The sequence below is a fragment of the Erinaceus europaeus genome, chromosome 9 (genome assembly GCF_950295315.1).
Source record: "Erinaceus europaeus chromosome 9, mEriEur2.1, whole genome shotgun sequence".
Lineage (NCBI taxonomy): Eukaryota > Metazoa > Chordata > Mammalia > Eulipotyphla > Erinaceidae > Erinaceus > Erinaceus europaeus.
Genome location: NC_080170.1, coordinates 105,398,152 through 105,422,282, shown reverse-complemented (window position 1 = coordinate 105,422,282; position 24,131 = coordinate 105,398,152). Strand labels below are relative to the sequence as shown.

The 24,131-nt window shown below is 40.6% G+C and overlaps 1 protein-coding gene across 1 annotated transcript in view; it reads right to left on the bottom strand.

Moving 5' to 3' along the window:
• Nucleotides 1-270: 270 nt before the first annotated feature.
• The window catches only part of MB21D2 (Mab-21 domain containing 2), a 131,646-nt gene continuing 107,785 nt past the window's right edge, over nt 271-24,131 (bottom strand). The window contains exon 2 of the mRNA XM_007517405.3: nt 271-3,250. Within this exon, the coding sequence (XP_007517467.1) occupies nt 1,986-3,250 (1,265 nt within the window). The 3' untranslated portion in view covers nt 271-1,985. The remainder of the gene's footprint in view (nt 3,251-24,131) is intronic.

Here is a 24,131-nt window from a genome sequence, read left to right as displayed (position 1 = left end):
CTTCACAAGTGGTGAAGTAGGTCTGCAGGTGTCTGTCTTCCTCTCCCCCTCTCTGTCTTCCCCTTCTCTCTCCATTTCTCTCTGTTCTATCCAACAATGATGACATCAATAACAACAATAACTACAATGACAAAAAAAGGAATAAATAAATATAAGAAAAAAATGAAAGCAGTAAATGTCAGTAGATAAAGTGACATAAGAGGAAAGTGGCATAATGGAAAACACTAGATGTTCATTAGTTGACGATCTGGTACAAAAAATAACAGCAAATTCAGGGCAAAATTTAATGGCAATTATTGATAGTAGCGAATCAGAAAACTAACAACAACAGCACAATTTTAATGCCAGTATGTTTCTTTTATTATTATCACTTTTTGTGTGTTTGACTTAAAGATGTTTGGATGATTTCATTTTCATTAATAAGCATTACATTAATTCCCATGCAAAAACCCAAGACTGCAAATGCCTGATTCTAATCAGCCCAAAATTCAACCTGTGAGTCTGGACATTTATCAAAACCAACATGTTGCTTGAATTTTCCAACAGTATTTAATATGATCATCTGCTGAGAGATCTGTAGGGCTCCTGCCCTCTCAAGCAACACAGTTTGCCTTCGGTTTATACCAAAAGATGGAGGAGCCAAATTCCTGTGGCACCTAAACCTGGCAAGTTACTTCATTCATAAAGACAGGACACTTTGACAGCATGGCTGCCATCCAGAGATAATTCTAGGTTCCTTTTCTAGAGCAAAGCCTACTTCTGAACAGGTATGATAGCTTCTATCTGGGGATTATAAATTATTCCTGCCAGTTTTCCATAAAATTCTGAGTAGAAGCAAAGAAGCCTTACTAAAAAAAATAATAATAATAATAATAAAATAAAAAATAAAACAAAATAAACAAAAATCTTACCCCTAGAATCCCCAAAGAAATATATACAAAGATATATACTTTATCATGTAGATATTTCCCCCAACTTCAGATAAAATCACTTAGCAGGTTTAAAGCTTTAAAAAAATGATCTGCTCAGTAATGTAGGAACCAGGAATATCAACGAGGCAAAATAGGACCCCACAATTAAATGAAAACTAAACAAATGCAAAAAAAAAATCTGTCTATTGATTGAGAAAGACTGGCTAAATGAAAACAAAATGACATTGTATCAGTGGCAGATGTCAATTTATACTGAAACACACATTGGAATTTTGACAATGGCAGAAATTTCATTAGTGCAAATAACAATATAATGGTATGTCTTTAATAGAATTTAAATAAGGCTTCAAATAATTACACACACTAAAACTACCATTTGGAAACCATAATTCTGTTTGGAAAGTTTTTTAACACACCCTCCCAAAACCATCCAAAGTTCTGACTTGAGAACCATTACATTCATTGAAGTTGCTCCAAAACACAATTTGTAGCACTGTCACTTTCAAAAACTACATTGGTGATGAGGAGAAAACTACTCTGGCCACTGGTTAGAAGAATTAAATCCAGCTAATACACCAGGTAGCTCCCAGGCTCAGATGATTCTCCAATATCTGTAGTGATGAAAGTTGATTAAAAGAGATACAAACAAAACAGAAGATAAGAATCCTACAGTGTCGGAAAGAGATTTGCTTTCCATCCCTACTAACAAATCTGGACTGACTATGGCACAGAAAAAAGCAAGAGAATTCATGGGCTTTTGTATCTATGGCTCAAGATCTCCTTTTAAAATAAAAAATGACAACAAACTATGTGACAATAACTATGAAAAGTAAACAAAGCCAGAGGCAGAATATGAAATAGTAATATACTGTTTCAGAGCCTGCACCATCCTGCAGAACCAGGAAACTTAAAAAATGTGTTCTTAACAGATCCAATCTAGGCTGGATATGTAAAAAACAGAAAGACAGCATCACAAACCACACTACATATTATGAGAGTTTTAGAACTGGAGCGTGTGAGGAGGGGTGAGGAGGATGTCAGGAAGCAAAACGTTCAGAAAAATTTATCATCGATTCTGAAATGGGGCCTTGTGACATCATCGGGGTTAATAAAGACAGAGATGGATTTCCCTGGGTTCTCAGTCACTAGCTGTTGCAGTTTTTTTGCCAGACGGTCATCAGGCTGGTTGGGGTCCCCTCCATCTGACTGTGGGGAGGGGATGCTGGTGGTGCTCCCTCTCCTCTGGAGCTCCAGCGTCAGCCGATTGGCTGCCTTGACGTGCTCAATGGCAGTGCGCAAGTGCTCGGTGGGGTCGGAGCGGACCGAGGACAGCTTCCGGGCATGCAACATAACGGTCTCCTCTGACAGGTGCTCCAGCATGTTGCACTGAGGGATAAAGTAGTTGGGGCACATCTTATTGACCAGGCAGTGTTGGAGGTCATCGATGAGGCCCAGCAAAAAATGGGCTGCATAGTCTTCTTGGGCCAGGTAATTGGCAGGAAGCCTGTCACAGGCCCAGAGCATCATGCTCCGCAGGTGATAGGGGCTAATCGCCTTGGGCCGGGACAGCAGTTTAATGATGATGGCTTTGCAGGCCTGGTAGGCCTGCATGAGGCTGCTGGAGATGCACTTCTTCAACTGTACCTCACTTCTGGCAAAGGACAACCGCCATTCATTGTCCTTCTTCCCTTTGTAGGAGCAAGCAGGCACCAGGTAAAACCCACTGATGACTTCTTCCTCAGTGATCTTCCCATCCCAAAAGTGGTTCTCCATGAGCCAACTCTGGGCCACTGCAGGCCAACCTTTGAAAGAGACCACAGGGACAATATCGTACAGCATGCGACTGCTCCCCACACCCAGAATGATGGAGATGATGGTCCCATTCTTCTCTACTTTTTCCACCTTTGGCATCCCTCGCTGGGGTTTCTTTTGTATCTCTGAGAGGACAATGCTGATGGAGTCATAGAACCAGTCAGCCACTTTGGTTGGGGAGAAGAAGTAGTTGGTGGCACCGTTGATGTGATCCACGATGGTGCAGCAGTCTTTCCACTTACTGATCGTCCCCTCATCAAAGAGCCTAAGGCTCAGCCAGGAGTGGCACAAGGCTGAGTGACGCATATCAAGGGTCACAGGCTGATTTCGGTCATGCAGCTTCAGGGCTGGCACCAGAAGAGTAAAGTCCATGTCATAGTCAGTACCCCGGGCATAAACGTTAAGTTCATCTAAGTCTAGGTCCACCACGCCTTCCCTGACTCCTCCTGAGAGCAACAGGTACTCATTGGCCACTGGAAGTTTTTGGTCCAGCTTTTGCACCATTCCTAGAAACAGAAAGAGAAAGTATCATTAGAGGAAGTAGAGACAGAAAAGACTTTAAGCATCAACATGGAAAGTTAAGTTTCTAAGAATCAGTATTCATTATGAGTTCCAAACCAGATTTTAGGCTGCTCTATAGAATGGTACTCTGTTCTTTCTTGTCAGTGCTAGAATCTGTCTGTGTCCAACTAGGAAAATTGTAATGGATTTTTCTCTCACAATGAAAGCTGTATCAAGTTCAATCATGAGTCAGGACTCCTCTTGTCCTAGTTATCACCTTGGTTAATATTATTGTCATCCACTCTGCCACCTCAGCCAAAAATCTCAGTAAACTCCAACTCCTCTTTTGGCTTTCTATTGCCAAATTCTTTTTTAAAAAATGTTTATTTATTTATTCCCTTTTGTTGCCCTTGTTGTTGTAGATGATGTCGTTGTTGTTGGATAGGACACAGAGAAATGGAGAGAGGAGGGGAAGACAGCGGGAGAGAAAGATAGACACCTGCAGACCTGCTTCACTGCTTGTGAAGCGACTCCCCTGCAGGTGGGGAGCCAGGGGCTTGAACCGGGATCCTTGTGCTTTGCGTCACCTGCGCTTAACCCGCTGTGCTACTGCCCAACTCCCTCTATTGCCAAATTCTATCTGCATAACCTGTGCATTATTTTTTCTTCTTCACTCTTTTTCATTTCTCCAGATCTATTGTCATCATATAAAGCCTGGCTTTGTGTCTTTTGTCAAAGCAATTTCCATCTCTCAGGCTCTCCTTAAATCCAGCAATTTAAAAAAATATTCTTCCAACAAAGTTATCACTGGGACTCCATGACTGCACTACAATGCCATCATTTTTTAATGTTCCCTCAATGCAAGGTGTGTGTGTGGTGTGGGGGGCAGACCAAGAGCTTGACCCTGAGTCCTTGTGAAGAACATTTGCATTATCAAGTGAAATCACCGCCTGGTCCCTATACCAATCTTAGGTAGGACCTTTGAGTAAAGCAAAAGTGTCTTGTATTACAGATACTGAATAATTTGGTTACAGAAATGCTACTGAACTTTGGTTTGGATTGTCACAATTTTGTTTGGGTGATTCAAGCTGAGTAAAAACTAAAACTCCCTTCTGCCCTCTGCTGGATTAAAACAGTTAAAAGTGTGTTTGTTCATTTACCAGTTTCTACACTAAACTATCTATCTCTTTTTCCTTTCCAATTATAGCTAGCTTCAGTGTTGACCTTTCTGCAAAAAAAAAAAAAAAAAACCTCATGAAGCATTTCTCTAAATCCTAGTTCAGGAGTTAGGTTAGACACTTCTTTAAAGCACTTTCCTTTAAAGTACAGGAAGAACTTTAGCTGAGAGAATATTGCTAAAGCTCATTTATTTGCTGAGCTAGAACTTAGGAACAGAGTCCCCAAGGCCCCACTGTTCCAGAAGCTAATCCCTTGTGACATCCACATTTACATTCAACCTGCCAGGGCCCTATTAGTCTGCAGTTTTGGAAACGATTTGATTATACAAACTGGAGCCTTTCCTAGGATTATACAAGCTCAAATATCCTCCTCAAACACTTTTACCAGGTTAAGTTTAAGTGAACATGAGCTAACATCAGCTATCATGGCCAAAAGACTGTCAAAAAAAAAAAAAGTCAACAGACAGGGACTGAGAGGGAAAAAGACAGGAGGGAAAATGTTTATATGTTTATACCTTGACTTTAGAGGCCAGTTCCAACATATGCCATCTCTGAATTGACCCAAGGGCTTTCTTGTACAATTATAGCAGGGTAATAACAAATGACTCTGGCCATTTTGCTATTCATAAACTACCCAAAGCTGGAAGAAGGAACAAAAGGATAAATACACCTATGCCACTGAGATTGTTTGAGAAGGAAGGATAGGGGTCAGGTGGTAGCATGTGTTACAGTGCGCAAGGACCTTGGTTGAAGTGCCCAGTCCCCACCTGCAGGTGGAAAGTTTCAAAAGTGGTGAAGCAATGTTGCAGTTGTCTCTCTGTTTCTCTCCCTCTCTCTCTCCCCCTCTCAATTTCTCTGTCTCTATGCCATAATAAGTAAATAAATAAATGTTAAAATAAAACCCAACAGGTTAAGTAAATTGAATAATTTTAAGGTACCAAATGCAAAGGATATGTGAAAAATCTTATCAGTGAAGATCTTTTGAAGGGTATTTAAAGAGTAAGACCTGGGAGCTACTTGTATTTGGTACTGTGGTATGCTTCCCTCTGTCTCTCTGTTTCTGTCTTGAAAAGTCAGCCTGGAATGCTGAAGCCCCAATGATGGAAAAAACAAACAAACAAGCAAATCAAAACTACCAGCATGAATTGATTCTGAATGAGAGAATGATACCGAAATGATAGAGCTGAGGAGATAGCATAGTGGTTATGCAAAAGACTTTCATGCCTGAGGCTCCGATATCCCTGGTTCAATCACCACCATAAGACAGAACTGAGCAGTGCTCTAGTAAAAAATAGGAGTTAAATAATAAAATAAAACCAAAATTAAATGATGTTGAAAATGTCTCCTGTGATTTGTGATTCTGCTATATCTCCTGGAGGGGAGGGGTAAGTCTTAGTTGTTAACAAATAAAGTAAAACCTCCCCTATTAAAAAAAAAAATCATGTTTTTTTGTTGTTGTTGTTGTTGTTTTGCTACAAAGGTTTATATTTCCTCATGTTTATTTTATATTCTGAGAAAAAGGTATGGTTGCTGTCTCTAAGAAAGTCTTCAAATTGTGAAAACATTAAAAAAAAACCCTCCAATTTGGGGGAAAAGTTTGTATATTGCATGTTTTAAAAAAACATAAACACAGGCAAACCACTATAATGTTGACATCACAGAAATATTTATTTTTGTCATCAATATTTATTTTTGTCATCAATATTTATTTTGTCATCAGTGCTCCAGGTTTACTCTCCTTTTTTTCTTTTTTAAAGTTAGAAACACAGATACAGAGATAGATAACAGAGAGCAAGACACCATCGTACATAAATTTCATTCAGTAAGCTGTGCGGTATACCTGATAAACCAAGCACAATATTTAAGTGAGCTAGCTACCCTGCTGGCCCAGGAGATATTTTTTTAAGATTCTACTCCAACAGCAAGGAAAATAAAAATGAGCAAACGGAGTTATATGAAACAGAGAGGTGGGGCCAGGAGGTAGCACAGCTGGTCGAAGTGGTAAAGCAGGCCTGTAAGTGTCTCTCTGTCTCTCTCCCTCTCTATGTCCCCCCTTTCCTCTCAATTTCTGTCTGTCTCTATCCAATAAATAAAGATAATAAAAATATTTTTAAAAAATAAATGAAACAGAGAAGTTTCTGCCAAACAACAAAAAACCTTGATCTCGTTAATAAGTTTTGTTTTCAAAACAAAAAAGACATCCTATCAAACGGGAAAAGTAGTTACAGAACATATACACTTGAGATATAAAAAGAGCCATCCTCAAAACAAACAAAAAAACTCGACACCCTCATGAAAATAGAAAGAAAAATTGAACAGAGTCTTCATCAAAGAAGACAAACTATTGTCAGTAGCCATCAGGATTGGCTCAGTGTCTTTTCCTTACTTCAGGTCATCTGTGCCTTCATTCACCTCTGCGTGTGACCCAGCTGAGTGTGGTTGGAGCAACCCCTTAAACTTCATCCTCACTCGAGTGGACAACCAAAAACCCCTGAGCTTTTCTTTTTGACAGCTGAATGCTCTGGCTTGGAAGTAACATACATAAGCTTTATTCACAAATTGCTGACTAAAACTAGTCACATTGGTCCCATCCAACTTCTGGGAAGGAAGTACAATTCTAACTCATGCTGAGGAGGTGGAGGATCAAGAATACTTGATAGGAAGTCTGAATAGCTTCTATACTAAACAAATAATTATACACAAGTGAACATGTAATTATAAGCTGAGATAATAACACAGAAAGAAATGAATTAAGGTCCTACCCAAAACACAGAAGAGGAAAAGAAAATGGCTTAGCTTTGACACTAGAAAATTCAAGATGACCATATCTATCCTTGGAATATTGAATCTTTTTTTCCTGGTAAGAAGAAATAGCCTTTACCAATATGATTTCAGTAAGTAGAGGGCATACCTAGATTTATTCAGTCCGATCTAGAAATGAAAAATCGTATCAGATACATGTTCTGACAATGCCATCTGTAGATGGAGTGCTTTTCCTGTGCCTAGAAACAATTAAAATCTCCAGCAAGGCTTCAGTAGGCTGAAAATGCAAACAAGTGATGGAATATGAGTACAGAATTCTTCTAAGATACCTGCCCGTCTCTGCTACTTAGAAGAGATCATTGTTATGCCCTACTACAGAAGAGAGACAACCATTATGGATACTCCTATAATCACCTCTGGCCATCCAGGAGAGTTCCATAGGAGTATGATGCTCTAACATTAGCTGCCCTTTATGTGATCTGGTTTACTCTGTGTTATTTCCAGTCTGTAGCACAGCTGTGATGATACCCTCCAACCAACTCTGCTGATTTGAAAAGCAGAATGCACATACTGGCAATTACATACACCCAACAAAAGAAGGACTCACTTTATGAAGGAGCACATTTCAAATTCTCACGTCAAGGGCTCTCTGAGAAAGGCATAGACAATAGCTGTGTTATGCACTGAGGCATACCAAGGCTGCATGTTTTTGTTACATCATCTCATTCAATCCTCTTGATGCTTTCCAGTACACAGTACTGTCTCCATTTTTATAAGTAACAGCAAATTAATTGTTCGTGTTCATTATAGTTAATTAGGTTTAAAATTCATGATTACTTCCTGTCCATTCTACTCTCCTGTTCTGCTTTCTAGTAGTTAATGGGCTTTTCTAAGAAAGTAAGCAATCTGCTATCTATAACTTTTGTGACTGTCATGTAAAGACATTGGAAGCTTTCCCCAGCCCCCCCCCCCCAATAATGAAACTATTATATTTTGGAGTAAAAAGATCTCTAAAGGAGATTAGAAGCTTATTATAGCCACCCCAAGAGAATGCAGTTTATAAGCAAAATGGGTCAATGATCATAAGAAATGACAATTTAAAAGAGATTAGCTAGTACTGTTACATATAAGCTATGTATGCACATGTGTGCATTACTATTGGGCAATTCTGAAAGAACATTCGTGTTTACCATTCGTGCTTAACAATAGTATTCTTGGGATTCTTTCAGGCACTCAAGATAAACTCGGAAAATGTTCTCAAATGCATAGCCTGGTAGTCTAGTTATTTTTACACAACAGTAAAGCCTTACTTTGAAAGTAATAATCCTCTAAGTTTCTGCTTCTAAGTTGAGGAGTTGATGGAGACCAACCTGGAATGTCATTAGCAAAGTAAATGCTAACAAGAAAAGAATTTGGAAGTAGGAAAGTACTTAAAAACAAAATAATACAAACAAACAAACAAAAAAAACTACCGGTTACATTCCTTTTCAGTGTACCAGGCACAGTGACACATGGGGAAAGGAACATGAAGAAGTCTATGTTTCTCTTAGTGAAACCACAATAAAAATCCAACTGGCACCATGAATCTGTAATAAAAAGGTTTTATTACAGATCCTCCTTATGACCCAATGGCCCCCAAAAATGTCAACATTCATTATAAAGGGACACTGCAACTGTTTTCTATACCACACACTCAAATTTGTTATATTAACTAAACGTGATCCCAATTCATATGAAGAATTAAAATATAATAGATCGCAAAGACCACAGCTTTACAATTAGTTTACTATGTAAAATTCACACATACAATAAGAGACACTAGCACAACAAATTAACATATACCCATCACTAAGCTTCCACAATTATGTTGGCCACTCTTGTTTCACTTATTCAAATATCTTTTGCTGAAATTTTAAAGCCTTCTGAGATATCAGATAGCATCAGCAATCAACACTTCAAGGTACTGCCTGACAAAAGCCCTTCAAAAAGGTAGCCAGTCCCATAAATAAAATTATAATTGATTACTATTATTATTGACTTTATCTGATTTTACCTTTTTCCTAGTATGTATAAATACATGAGTATGGTGTGAGTTTAGGAGATGATGTTGCTGCCCTCTTGCCCTGTGTTCATGGCTTGCCCTTGACCTCACTTGGAACTGTGGTAGTCTGTTTCCTGCAAGTTGACAGTATGCTTCTCAAGGACAGGTACTTTGTGAGAGGAGCATTTCTGCCTTCACTCCCAAGAAGTGAGGAGGTAAAGAAAAAGAACTAACACCACTAAGGGGCAACCTTCATCCAGCAGAGGCTAGGTTCCCCCAGCTTCCCTAAGCCAGGGCGATGCTAAACAACTCCCTAGAGGGCCCTGAAGATTAATCCATTCCCTCATTGATCCCCCCCCTTCTCTACCCTTCTCCTGTGCTTCTTAAAAATGACCTCTTCAGGGAAGTACTACATTAAGCTGTGGGATTTTGCATAAATGGACTCACCTTGCTTACATACACATATCTCAAGTCAAATTTAAAGGCCAATATAATATTTATCCCGCAGCGTCTGTATTTCTACATTGCATGGAAGAATGTTGAATGACATATTTAATTTCTCTATTCAGTGATTCCAGTCCATTTGTGTAGCACTTAGACAATTTATCAATTATTTATTGGCCTGTCAGCTTTCCTCTGTCTGATGACCTGTATACCTCCTAGCCTAATACAACAGAAATTCAACATATGTCAACTTAATGAATACACAGACCATGCAGCCTAAAGACAGTTACTTCAGTCTTCCAGGGTGAAAGTTACCAGGGTGACATACTTAGATGGACACTGTCAATCTGATACTGTCCTTTCCAGATACAGGAGCCCCTAGAGTCACTGTTTTAAAGCAAGTGACTCGCATTACATAAAATTCTTCTTACAGAAGAATTCTTCTTACAGAAGAATTTTGGCCCCTTCTGATCATCTGAGCACAATCTCTATGCTAGCCATACAAAAGCACCTCCTCTTTATTCTCTGGGACTTATTTAAATCTAAGACATTTTCCAAAGCACTCATTTCCAGCCAACATCATATACAGAGATTAAAGAAAACTTATAGTATAAATAAACTGTGACTTAAGATTAAAGTATAATACCTTATTTAAAAAAAAAAATATATATATATATAGGTGGAGATTTCCTAATCGACAACAAAAAGGTCTGAAAAGTTAATGGGTCCATCTTGCTTGCAATTTCCAGCTATTGCCAGGAGATGGAGCCAATACTCCAACCATTCATTTACTAAGAAATTCTAGCTTGGAGCCAAAATCCTAGAATAATGATCTCTGGCAATAAGACTATGTCAAGACCACAGGGAAACTTTGGTGTTAAGTTGTGTGATACACATATCCACAACACACACACACACACACACACGCACGCACGCACAGAAAGTATACTACTGAAATCATGTAGCTTTATAAAACCATCTAAAATCAATAAAACAATTACTTATGAACAAAAGGGTATATAAAAAACACCAGAGTTGAGCAGTGATCTAGTCAAAATGAACAAACAAGTACACACATACACACACCACATTCAACTAACAAGTTTTAAGCTTTTCACTGTGTGAATGAAGCTGGAGTAACCCACACAAAAATTTAGATAAGTACAACTATAGCCATACCTACAATTTCATGAGGGACTACTGAAATATAAAATAAACACTTCCAGTGAAAACAGTTGGAAAAAAAGTACTGGCAGTCTGACAGGCTAGTAGGAACAAAATCTACTTCTGAATCACAGTATAATTACTTTGAATGTTTGGGTAAAAACAGTGTTTATTATTTGAGCTTGAAAATGTTCAGGTCCTGGAAAATGATAGCAGAGGAGGGCCTAGCAGGGGTTGTATTGTTAAGTATAAATGTTATACATGTACAGACTACTGTATTTTCCTATTGACTGTAAACCATTAATCCTCCAATCAAGAAAGTAAGAAAAAAAGGGGGCCAGATGGTGGTGCACCTGGTTGAGTGCATACGTTACAATGGGCACTGCCCTGGTTTAGGGAAACTTTCAAAGTAAGGACATCCTCTCACTTAGCAGCTATATATGGGTCAGTGAGTGTCACTTATGGAGCTGGCCACAATTGTGGCTCCATCCTTGAAATCAAAGATCACATAGTTTGAATAGAAGAGTGCAATTTTCAAAGCTACCAGCTACCACAGAGGTGAAATTAAACATGATTGCTTAATTATAGACACTTGTACTTATACTGCATCCTTTGAGAAAATTCAGAGTAGGTTTTATAGTAAGTGAGGCAAAACACTAAATGGCATTTCTACACAAGATGTTGACTGCTTGAGAAAAAGTGTGGTACGATTGTAAGATGCAGAAATCCCATTTTTAAGATCATAATCTTAAGAATGTCAATTATTTGCAGGCCTAAATCTTGACATAACAGCAACTTTTGGGGCTTCCCTATTTCACTTTTTAGAAAAGAGGGCAAGCAGTTTGGGAGAAATCTTTCCAACAAATTCATTTGAAGTCTTCAGTCTATCCACTAGAGGTCGGGCTTTCCTGAGCTTTCTTTGCATTTGCCGAAAATGCCAGTTCTTCTTCTAGCGTTTGCCCTTCTTCCATAGCCAGTCAACAGCGTCAGGTTGAGCCTGATGTAAAGTTTCGAGACCTCCTTTGAATCTGGAGAGGTGGCAGTCGTTGACTATGTGGGTCATAGTCTGTCTGTAGCCGCAGGGGCAGTTCGGGTCGTCTCTGGCTCACCAGCGATGGAAAATGCCAGTGAAAAAGAAGAAAAAGGTCTGCAGTTTATCACTTTAGAAAAACCCAAAACGAATTTTGCCACTATGCTATTAAAGCAAGACATAGATTTGTGTTTCTGAAACAGTAATTCTCTCTGTAAATCTAAAACACTGTTTACAGCAAGTCAATTAAAGTGGTGGGATGTCACACACCTCACTGATGAAACGTAGGGACCGTAGGAAGGAAAAGGCATGTGGAAAAGAAAGATGTCCTGGGAGATAATGTGGACAATGGAGATGGTGATGGTGAGAACATAAATTTAGGATATGCAAAAGCTTCTATGGGAACCCTACTTCATGACTTATTACTTGTGTGACATTTAGAGAATTTATTTTGACTTTCTGAATCTTCAGTTTCCTCATTAAAATTAAAAACAAAAACAAAAACAAAACAGGGTAATGCCACCTTTTTCACAAGGCTATTTAAAACTTGGCTGAAACAGTTATATACAGTTCCCAATATCATCTCCCTGGAGCTCTGCAGATGTTGAGAAAATATAATTTCTTTTAAAAACAGATGCTATTCTCACTTCTCTAGGTCAATTAATAATACTGATCCCCACCCCCATCCCCATGTATCTTGTTATACTTGGGAACGTAGTGTTTAGAAAATTCACACATTTGCCTATTTAACAATCTCCTTCCTTCCCTGCTTCCTTTTCTTTTTGATTTTATTTTCCCTATTCTTTGTGTCAAGGAATGTGGCTTGAATTCATGAAAGTTCATGACATGAGGCAGCACTGCAGGGGAAGGAGAATTTTTTTTTATGAAAAGGCATGCTGAAATACCTTGGGGGAAGGAGTGATAGAGGGAGGAAAGAAGGGGAAAAGAAAATGGCAGATACGCCAACTTTTATGGTCAGGCTTAGCTTAATACCATGTTCCTGTTATTTGATGAATTTGAGATGTGAGCAAAATGCAGTGAAATAACTCCTGGATACTGATCAGATGCTGTCTTGCTACCACAGGGATTCTCTGGTGTGCACGGTCATCTAAAGAACTGCGAAGGAGGGGGATAAATTAACCACTGCAGATGTCCCCAGAGTTCCTGAGTTACTAGGTTTGGTAAGGAGCCTGAGAAAGTGCATTTCTCACAAGCTCTCAGGTGATTCTAACACTATTCAGCTAGGACCACCCTGATACAGAATGTACAAAACAACTGTGGGAGAAGAAATGGAATCAGAATAAGAAATTGGAGGGAAACAGGTGGTGGCTCACCCAGTAGAGCACATCTATCACCAGGCATGAGGATAGGGGTTCAAGTGCCTGGTCTCCAACTACATGGGAGAAACTTCATGAGTGGTAGGGCTGTGCGCTAAGTGCCTCTCCTGCCTCCTGCCTCTCATCCTCAAAAAAAAAAAAAAAAAAGGCTGCTGGGAACAGTGGAGTTGCGCAGGCACTGAACCCCTGGCGGCAGAAAGAAAAAAGAAAGAAAGTTAGGTTCTGGGTGTGCTAGCCCATCATTTCACTATGCCATGGAGAAGGTTCACTCATGACTGTCATCCCTCCCTTTACACACCTGAGAAAAGGAACAATGTTCAACTAATGAATTCAAAATAGGGTCAAAGGAGGAAGTTGTAATGCTAAAATTTTGAAAAATTATAAAATATTTGTAAGAACAAAAGTTAAGGATCAACAAGTCTGAACAGCCTTATAATAGTTGATTTGCCAACTTGGCTGCACTAGGGGATGTCCATATTTTTCTGGTCAAGTATTACCAGGTGTATCTGAGGGTAGTGTTATGGGACAGAGTACTGCCCAGAAAATAGGAGTGGTTACAGGAGTGCCTTAGAAAGGCAGAGGAAGGGCTTGGGTTTTAAATACGCCTACTAGCTATCTGCAAAAGCAGACCCCCCAAATCTTCATCTGTGCTATTCCAGCCTTTAGGTTCATGATTCGTCAACAATTTGCCTGGCTTTATATGTTAACTCTTTTCAGCCACCAGGTTCCAGATGCTACCATGATGCCAACTGGATTTCTCTGGGCAGACGACCCCACCAATGTGTCTTGGAGCACCACTTCCCCAGAACCCCACCCCACTAGGGAAAGAGAGAGGCAGGCTGGGAGTATGGATCAACCTGTCAAGGCCCATGTTCAATGGGGAAGCAATTACAGAAGCCAGACCTTCCACCTTCTTAACCCCATAATGACCCTGGGTCATTATGTCTCCCAGAGGGTTAAAGAATAGGAAAGCTATCAGAGGAGGGGATGGGATACAGAGTTCTGGTGGTGGGAATTGTGTGGAGTTGTACCCCTCTTATCCTATGGTTTTTGTCAGTGTTTCCTTTCTATAAATAGAAATTAACAACAACAAAAACAAACAAACAAAAAAGCTAGACCTTTGGGCTCTCAATCTCTCTCTACCGGGAATGCCAACTGCCATGTAAGTGTCCTTTCACTTGTTCTCTCTCTCTCTCTCATGCCCTACCTTGTGAATGTTCTCAATTTTCCCAAATAAAAGTGCCTGAATATTTATGCTCTCTCCTCAATTCTTTGTTGAGATAATGCGTGACAAACCTTCTAATATTGGGGGAACAAATGTTGCCTTCCCTTTCTCCTATAGCAGTATTACCAGGTGAGACTAGCATTTAATTCAGTGAATAAGACTGAGTGCTCTCAGTATGGGTAGGCATCATCCCAATCCTTTGGAGAATAGAACAAAAGCAAAGGAGGAGACATTAACCTCATTTTTGTCTTTGTATAGTTGGGAATTTCAGCACACCCTTTCCTTCCCCAGACTGGGTCTTGGGTCTTCTGATTTGAACCAAATCACTCTACAGCTTTCCTGGCTCTCTGGCTTGTAGACAGCAGACTATGGGACTGCTTAGCCTCTGCAACTGCAGGAACGAATTCTTCAGCTAGATTTTCTTATAGGTACAATTGGTTAGATTTTCCTGGAGAATTCAATTACACAGTCATTAATTAAGAGGTGCTCTGGACACAAACTGGACCCTTCCAGGCTGTAATTGTCTCTTTAGCAAGGGGTTTAGAGCTAAGGTGATAGCTAACATCTTTCATAATTAAGAACACTTTGGATCCTATGAACAGAGCACAGAGCATAAATAAAGGGGGCTGGATACCAGCATACTTGGCCAAGCGCGCATGTTACCATGCACAAGATCCCGAACTTGAGCCCTTGTTCTCTACTTTCAGGGTAGAAGCTTCATAAGTGGAAAAGCAGGTCTGCAGGTGTCTATGTTTCTCTCTCCCTTTTTATCTTCTCTCCTTCCACTCTCAATTTCTCCTTGTCCTAGCCAACAAAAAAATGGGGAATTTTTTTTAAGGGAAAAAAATGGCCACAGGGAGCAGTAGATTCATAGTGCGGGCACTGAGCCCCAGCAATAACTCTGTCGGCAAAAAACAAAACAAGCAAACAAACAAACAAAAAAAATAACTAGAGACAAACACTAGAAAGTGGATAGATGGACAGACAAGATATAAGAAGACATCTCCCCTTGTTTAGCTGAGGGTAAGCTCTTTCACTGTCTACCGGGGTCACGAATATGAAACCTGAGGTTCACACTTCAGTATAGATTAGGAGTTAGTCACAGAGGCCAAATGTGCCAGAGTCCCACCAGTGCCCAGTATATGCCCTCACACATTTCCAACATCAACACTGATTCTGAAGTCTTATTACTAAAAACAGTAAATGTGGAACCAACCCTAGATCATGCATTCATGTTGACTCACAAATGTCTGTTGTGTCGTGCCCCAGCCTCAAACCTAGTGGCCCTGTGTGTCACTGTTACAGCAGAGCTGGAGCCCTCACGTGTTTCAAACAGATAACTGCAACATTTCTTAATCTTCCTACTCTCACCAAGCAAGAGCTGCCAAGAGGAGTCTCTTAGGGGTCTATTCTAGACATATAACTTGGAACTCACAAAACCTCGATGGTGTCTGCTATCTTTGTACTAAAAGTCCCCTGCATTCTGAGGCCAAGCTCCATGTCAATCCTTACCTTACTCTTCTCTAAAAGTAAAGAAGAAGCTTTTAGCTTCAGTTTACTTTGTTCTGTAGGGACTCCAGTTCCAGAGTGAATCTTTCAAGTTATACGGGCTTCCCCAAATAAGTTCTGTGTTAGCTGACTCCCGTGTCTCTGTTCACGCTCTTCTTGCCCACCATCCTCACAAGTTGGAATTATGCCACTTCTACTCTTTCTAAAAGCTTTTGCTCAACCTGATATTTTATGAGACTTATGGTGCATTTGTATTAGTTACTTGAGTCCATTCCTATGTCACAAGACTATAATTTATTTATTTTAAGAAAGGGAAGGGGGCAAGAGAGAGAGGGAGAGAGAGAGAGAGAGATTTATTTTTAAGAAAGAGAAGGAGGCGACAGAGAGAGAGAGATGCCAGGCCATGGGCACCACTGAGGGATATACAGTGCCAGTGATCAAACCCAGGGACTTGTGTTTGCAAGTCCTGCTGAGTCATCACCCTGGCCTCAAGATGATGCATTTTTTGAGGGCAGGGATAGAAACACGCTCATCTGTGTTTTCTCTCTGTGGGTTGGTAGAGAACCTACTGTGATCTAGGTAGTCTGTCCTTATACAAATGTGTCATTGAAATAATAAAGGTAGTGCTAGTTCATACACAATCTCCCCAGAATGTTAATACTTTATACAAGCAAGGAACAGGCCCCCAAGCAAAAAAAAAAAAAAAAAAAAGTATTCGATCACAGCAGTAGAGTGCAATAGAAAATGAAGCTTCATTCTTCTTGGCTTAGATTGGCATGTAGTCTTCCATGGAAATGCTTTTTATTTTGTTCTGTTTTTCTATGATCTTAATGAATGTTCTCCAAAAATCAACAATATACAATCCTTGAACTTTAATCTTTTTAAAGGGAAAGTTATATATTAGAATGGCATTTCTGTATTTTATAATATTATTATCTTAAAAGTCTTAGCTAGAGTAAAATATTTTGAGTAATTTGCTCATAGCACCATTTTCTCTATAAATCTTGGTTTCTAGAATGCAAGTTTTCTGGGTCTAAGGGTTGTTTTTAATTTTATTTTCTGATCTATAGAGAGATAAACTCAGAAGTTTGGGGAAGACAGAGAGTCAGAAAGGAAGAGAGATTCCCGTGGTACAGATTCACCACTTGTGAGGCTTCTCCCTCGCATATGGGAGTTGGGGGCTTGAACCCTGACCTTTCTGCCTGTGTGTGCTCTACTAACTGAGCTACTGCCCAGCACCCAGGATCAAAGAGTTTAAGGAATTCACATAATGTATCATTTTCATAAGTGCCCAGGTGAGCACTAGGCCAGGGGTAGAAGTGAAAAGGAATGACTTCCTCAATCTAGAGGCAGTCGATTGCCCCGGTCAACTATCAAGTAACTAGAAATCAGAGAGAATCTGAAGGTGTCAGTGGAAATGCCCTTTGGGTGGACACTTAGTCGATGCTCAAATATTAAGTAACTGACAGTTTTCTGGAGAGCTGAGCATCTCTAAAAAGAGTTTGTACCAGAAGTCTCTGAGCTCCTGTAGAGGAATGGGAAAGATTGAAAAATGGAAGGTAAGGATGAGGGGACATACTGGAGCTCTGAGGAAATAGTGTACTGGGTAGGGTGGGGGCCTTCCCATATGCATGGCCAGCTTCAAGCTTTGACACCACCTGGCAGATACAATGGCTGTTTGTCTCTCCGTCTGTCTGTCTTTAAGTGAAAAAGTGGTCTAGTACCCTGAAATATGTGAAACCTGTAAGAGGCTCAGGCTACACACACAGTGAAAGGAAGAAAAACTATAAAAATAGATAGTAATCTATATTTCATAGTATCTACCATGACAGCAAGTATATTATTTATTTCAGAATCTCCACAGAGGGCTAGAGAAACAACTTAATAGTTATTATGCAAAAGACTTTCATGCCTGAGGCTCTGAAGTCCAAGGCTCAGTCCCTAGCATAACCATGAACCAGAGCTGATTAGTACCCTGATAGGTCTCTCCCCACCCCACCCCCTTTTATTAAAAGACATTTTCTAAAGTTTCTTTTAAAAATCTACATGCAGACATCTTTCAGTTTGTTTTATCCTCAATTGGCCGGAAAAGTCAGGCTCAAAGGTTACAAAATTTGCTTAGGATAGCTAACACAGAGTTTCCTGAGTTCCAAAGGGTTGGCTAAAAAGTCATGAGGCATTTTGCATAGAAAAATGTAGAAAAATACAACATGACTTATCTAACAACCCAATACAGTTTTTTTTTATTGCAGTGCTTGATGGCTTCTCAAGTGAGTGTCAAGGGCTGAGTTTCCCATGGAACCTCTGAGTGGAAAGAAGTGCCGTGAAAGGCAATGTGTCCCAAATGGGCAGAGCTCAGGCCTCCATTTCCAACTCGGACCACTTTATCTGCTTTACAAATTGAATTTTCTCTCATTTTTTTCATTTGAAGTAAGAGTCCTACTGTTTAAAATAAAAGTGTGGAAGAAAGGTTTGGAAATCACAGCAGTGTATCAGGCTGGCTGGCTGTATCCCAATTCTGCCTGAGGCTGGCCTTCAACAGAAAAATAAATCAGTGCTTACAAAAGATCTACTTTATTCAGAACACTGTAGGGGAGGGGGTCCCCAATTCCCTGCACTAATCGTTCCAAAGCTGTTTGAAAAAAAATAATCATTCACGGGAGTCGGGTGGTAGTGCAGCGGGTTAAGCGCACGTGGTGCGAAGAGCAAGGACCAGCATAAGGATCCTGGTTCCAGCCCCCAGCTCCCCACCTGCAGGGGTGTCGCTTTATAGGTAGTGAAGCAGGTCTGCGGGTGTCTATCTTTCTCTCTCCCTCTCTGCCTCCACCTCCTCTCTCCATTTCTCTCTGTCCTATCCAACAACGACGACGTCAATAACAATAATAACTACAACAATTTTTAAAAAGGGCAACAAAAGGGAAAATAAAACAAACAAATAAATAAATAATTCACTTTTTTTTGCCAACTTTATTTGTTCATTTGACTATCTTTGTTCCCTTCCAGTTCCCCCACAGCATGTCAAGAGTTTGACTGGGATTAGAGAGCTGACCTCCTGCCATGCCCCCAGTATTTATGAAGAAGTCATGGGAAAGGCAAGTTGGAGATGTATTAAGAGTGAACTTGTGGGGGGGGGCAAGTGGTGGAACACCTGGTTTGAGTGCACATGTTACAGTCCTCAAAGACCTGGGTTCAAGCCCCTGGCCCCAACCTGAAGGGAGAAAGCTTTCAGAGTGGTGAAGCAGGGCTGCAGCTATCTCTGTCTCTCTCCCTCTCTATCTGCTCCTTCCCTCTCAATTCTTGGCTGTCTCTATTCAATAAATAAATAAAGATAATACAAAAAAATTAAAAAAGAGTGAACTTGTGAGCTGGGGAGATAGCATAGTGGTTATGCAAAAGATTTTCATGTCTGAAACTCTGAGGTCTCCAGAAACACCATAAACTAGAGATAAGCAGTGTTTTTGTCTCCCCCTCCACCCCCATAATCACACCCTGTATCTCTCATTAAAATAATAAAAATATTTTGGGGGGTCAGGTGGTAGCACAGTGGGTTAAGTGCCCATGTCGCAAAGCACAAGAACCAGCGTAAGGATCCCAGTTTGAGCCCTCAGCTCCCCACCTGCAGGGGAGTCGCTTCACAGGCGGTGAAGCAGGTCTGCAGGTGTCTGTCTTTCTCTCCCCCTCTCTGTCTTCCTCTCCTCTCTCCATTTCTCTCTGTCCTATCCAACAATGAGTGACATCAACAACAACAATAATAACCACAACAAGGCTACAACAACAAGGGCAACAAAAGGGAGGAAAATATTTTTAAAAAGTGAACTCGTAACATGTTAGAACTAGAAGGTGTAAAGCATGGGATCCATAGTCACACACTTCAGAAAGTCAGACACAGGGGAGTTGGGCTGAAGCACAGCGGGTTAAGCGCAGGTGGCGCAAAGCACAAGGACCGGCATAAGGATCCCGGTTCGAACCCCGGCTCCCCATCTGCAGGGGAGTCGCTTCACAGGCGGTGAAGCAGGTCTGCAGGTGTCTATCTTTCTCTCCTCCTCTCTGTCTTCCCCTTCTCTCTCCATTTCTCTCTGTCCTATCCAACAACAACAACAATAATAACTACAACAATAAAACAACAAGGGCAACAAAAGGGAATAAATAAATAAATATTAAAAAAAAAAGAAAGTCAGACACAGTCCCTTCAGAGAGATTATTTCTCCAAGAAGTTGTGAGGACAAAGGAACCCTCCTGCACTGCTGGTGGGAATGTAAAGTGGTCCAATCCCTGTGGAGAGCAATCTGAAGAACTCTTAAAAAGCTAGAAGTGGACTTACCCTATGACCCTGCAGTTCCTCTCTCAGGGATATAACCTACAGAACCAAACATATCCATCCCAAAAGATTTGTGTATATCTATGTTCATAACAACACAATTTTTAATAGCCAAAACCTGGAGGCAACCCAGGTGTTCAAGAACAGATAAAGTGAGTGGCTGAGTAAGTTGTGGTCTATATACACAATGGACTACTACTCAGTTATTAAAAACGGTGAATTTGGGGGCTGGGTGGTAGTGCAGCGTGTTAAGTGTATATGGCTCAGAGCACAAGGGCCAGGGTAAGGATCCCGGTTCAAGCCCCCAGCTCCCTATCTGCAGGGGAGTTGCTTCACAAGCGGTGAAGCAGGTCTGCAGGTATCTATCTTTCTCTCCCTTCTCTGTCTTCCCCTCCTCTCTCGATTTCTCTCTGTCCTATCTAACAATAAGACAGATATGACAACAATAACAACTACAACAAGCACAACAACAAGGGAAACAAAATGGGAAAAATAGCCTCCAGGAGCAGTGGATTCACAGTGCAGGCACCAAAATAACCCTGGAGGCAAAAAAAAAATAGTGAATTCACCTGCTTCACCTTCTTCACCTCATCTTGGATGGAGCTTAAAGATATCATGTGAAGTGAGATAAGTCAGAAACAGAAAGATGAATATGGGATGATCTCACTTATAGGCAGAAGTTGAAAAGTAAAGATCAAAAGGGAAAACACTAAGCTGAACTTGAACTGGAGTTGGCATATTGCACCAAAGTAAAAGACTCTGGGGTGGGGGGAGTGTTCAGGTCCTGGAACATGATGGCAGAGGAGGACCTAGTGGGGGTTCTATTATATGGAAATTATATGGTTATTATATGGTTCTGTTATATGGAAATGTTATGCATGTACACACTACTGTATTTTACTGTTGACTGTAAACCATTTATCCTTCAATAAAGTAATTTAAAAGAAAATTTCTCCCAAAGTTAGCAGTAATAAGGAGCAAATGGTACAAAAAAAAAAAAAAAAAAAAACAACCTATGGATGTTGAACTGACATGAGCAGAATGAAACAGAATCCAGAATCCATTTTTAAGTCCCCTTAGATAACAATTCCCAATTATGCAAAAGGAAGTTATCCCCAAGACCATGAACATTCAGAAGTGAAGATCTGTGCTGAAACAAAAGAGGTTATGTGGAAATCTTTAAAGTGGTTAAAAAGAAAATACCCTCTGCTGGATTTACAGCCAGTTTATGGGCAATGAATGATTTGTCACCTTCAGCTCCTGGTATTGATTCTTGCCGAAGACAGACGACTGAGGACTGCTGATGAAAGAAAGTACTTGTTGGGGGAGTTGGGCGGTAGCGCAGCGACTTAAGCATGGGTGGTGCAAAGTGCAAGGACCAGCATAAGGATCCCGGTTCCAGCCCCCGGCTCCCCACCTGCAGGGGGGTCACTTCACAAGCGGTGAAGCAGGTCTGCAGGTGTCTATCTTTCTTTTCCCCTCTCTGTCTTCCCCTCTTCTTTCGATTTCTCTCTATCCTATCCAAAAACGACAACAATAATAACTACAATAATAAAACAAGGACAACAAGAGAATAAATAATAAATAAATATTTTTTAAAAAAGAAAGTGCTAATTGGAAAACTCCTCCAGCATCCTGCTCCAGACTCTTAGCAAATGGCTCACCTGCCTCAGCAGGCTTCATCTGCATACACGTGGAGGTGTAATCCCCAGGGTATCTGCTACCTGCTTTTCATTCCCCTAAATCTATGTAAAACAATCAGAACAGTCTCTGACATGATGCACCCTTCAAAGAACAAAGTAAAAATTAACTGCTTGAAAAATTCTCTTTGATGACTCTGCTTTTCTGACACTGCAAATGTTATTATCTAACCACCACTAACCTCTACTAACATGGCTTACTTACCAAGCATCTACATGGGGTTAAAGGTGTTTTCTGCATCATCATCATCATCATCATCATCATCATCATCATTATTATTACCTTTTTCTGAGCCAGGGTCTCAAAAATGTTCAATCTGACTGGCCCAGATTGCCTTTTCATTCAGATAGAGCTAGAAAGAGTGAGGCAAATAGAGAGGGAACAAAAGCAGGTATCAGATCTTCCTTGGGTATCATAACTCCTCCTGTAAGGTACTAGGGCTTAGACCTAAATTGTGTGCATAGTCAAGCAGGCACCATACCCAGTGAGCTATCTCTCTGTCTTTGCTCCTGAAATAGTGCAAAGAAATGGTTACTCAGAGGTTCAATAAATGCCCACAGCTACACAGTTTAGAAATCTGTTCTTATTTTTTATATATTTTTTATTATTTTATTTTCATTTATTATTGGATAGCACCAGAAATTTGAGGGGAAGGGGAGACAGAGTGGTAACTACAGCATTGCTTCACCACTCACGAAGCTTTCCCCCTGCAGGTGAGGATCAGGGGGCTTGAACCTGAGTCCTTGTGCCCTGTGATGTGTATGCGCTTAACCAGATGTGCCACTGCCTGGACCCAGGAATCTGTTCTTTGGTGTAAGAGTTTGCCTCAAATTGTAGAGTTCACTGCTACACCTATCACTCGGGTAAGTGATGACCCCATCCATATCTGCTTTCCCCAGCGTCTCACCCTCACCCTGCATATCTACGAGTGCCCTGGGAAGATGGCAAAGTAACTCAAGCTTTCAAACACTGGAGACTCAGGAAACAAAGACTTGGGATATTTGAGGCAGACAAAGAGAACTGCTCCTGGAGACAGACTTTTCAAACCTGAATATTTTCTTTGCTCTCTCCTCTCATCTGAAATGTTATCAGTTCAATTAATTTCACAATTGAAAAAGAAAAAAAAAGGAGACAATGGAAAATTCTCCCTGGAAATGCAGGTTCTGCTTATTATCATTTATTCCTTGGTATGAACAGATTCAATCAGCTAGTGACACTGTCACAGAGATCACTCGCCTGTGGGGATGGATGGAGTTTTGCTTCAGAGTGGACTAAGTGACTTATACACTGATAAAGTAAAAAAGCCAGGGAGACACCGTAATGGTTATACAAAAGGTTTTTGTGCCTGAAGCTCTGAGGTCCCCAGTTCAATGGCTCCGGACCATTGCTCTGGTAAACAAAACAAAACAAAACAAAACAAAACAAAACAAATAGGCATTTAAAAAGTAAAATTCTGGAACATTGGAGTGCTCAAAGGCTCTGAAGACATAAATTAGAAATGAGGAGGTCCCCGTAGGTAATGCCAAGAAAACGATTTGTCAGTTTTAAAGCTGTGCTCAGTTTTCTTCTCTCTATCCCCCTACTCCCTAAACTCAGGCGAATAGTAGAGACTCTTTTTTTTTTTTAACATTTTTAATCTTTATTTATTGGATAGAAACAGCCAGAAATTGAGAGGAAAGGGGAGACAGAGAGAGAAGGAGACAGAGAGACACCTGCAGCCCTGCTTCACACCACTTGTGAAGCTTTCCTCCTGCAGGTGGGGACCAGGGGCTCGAACCTGGGTCCTTGTGCACTGTAACATGTGCACTCAACCAGGTATGCCATCACCGGGCCCCACAGTAGAAATTCTTTTACAAGGAAATATGTGACCTAATTTTAAGAAAATGAATTAATAAAGAGTATATTCCTCTTGTTTTTATACCATCACTGAAAGGGAAGCAAATCTGGAAAAGAACATAGGAAGCCAGGCACTGTTTCTCTTATCTGAGAGACAGGAGGAAAAAAGCCAAGGCACCTGGAAGTAGTAATAGGTGTGGGTGTGACTTAGAAAGGAATTGAAGGGGGTAAGGCGGCCGGAGGTAGCACACTGGGCTAAGCACACACAGTGCAAAGTGCAAGGACTGGCGCGAGATTCCCAGCTCGAGCCCCAGCTCACCACTTGCAAGGGGGTCGCTTC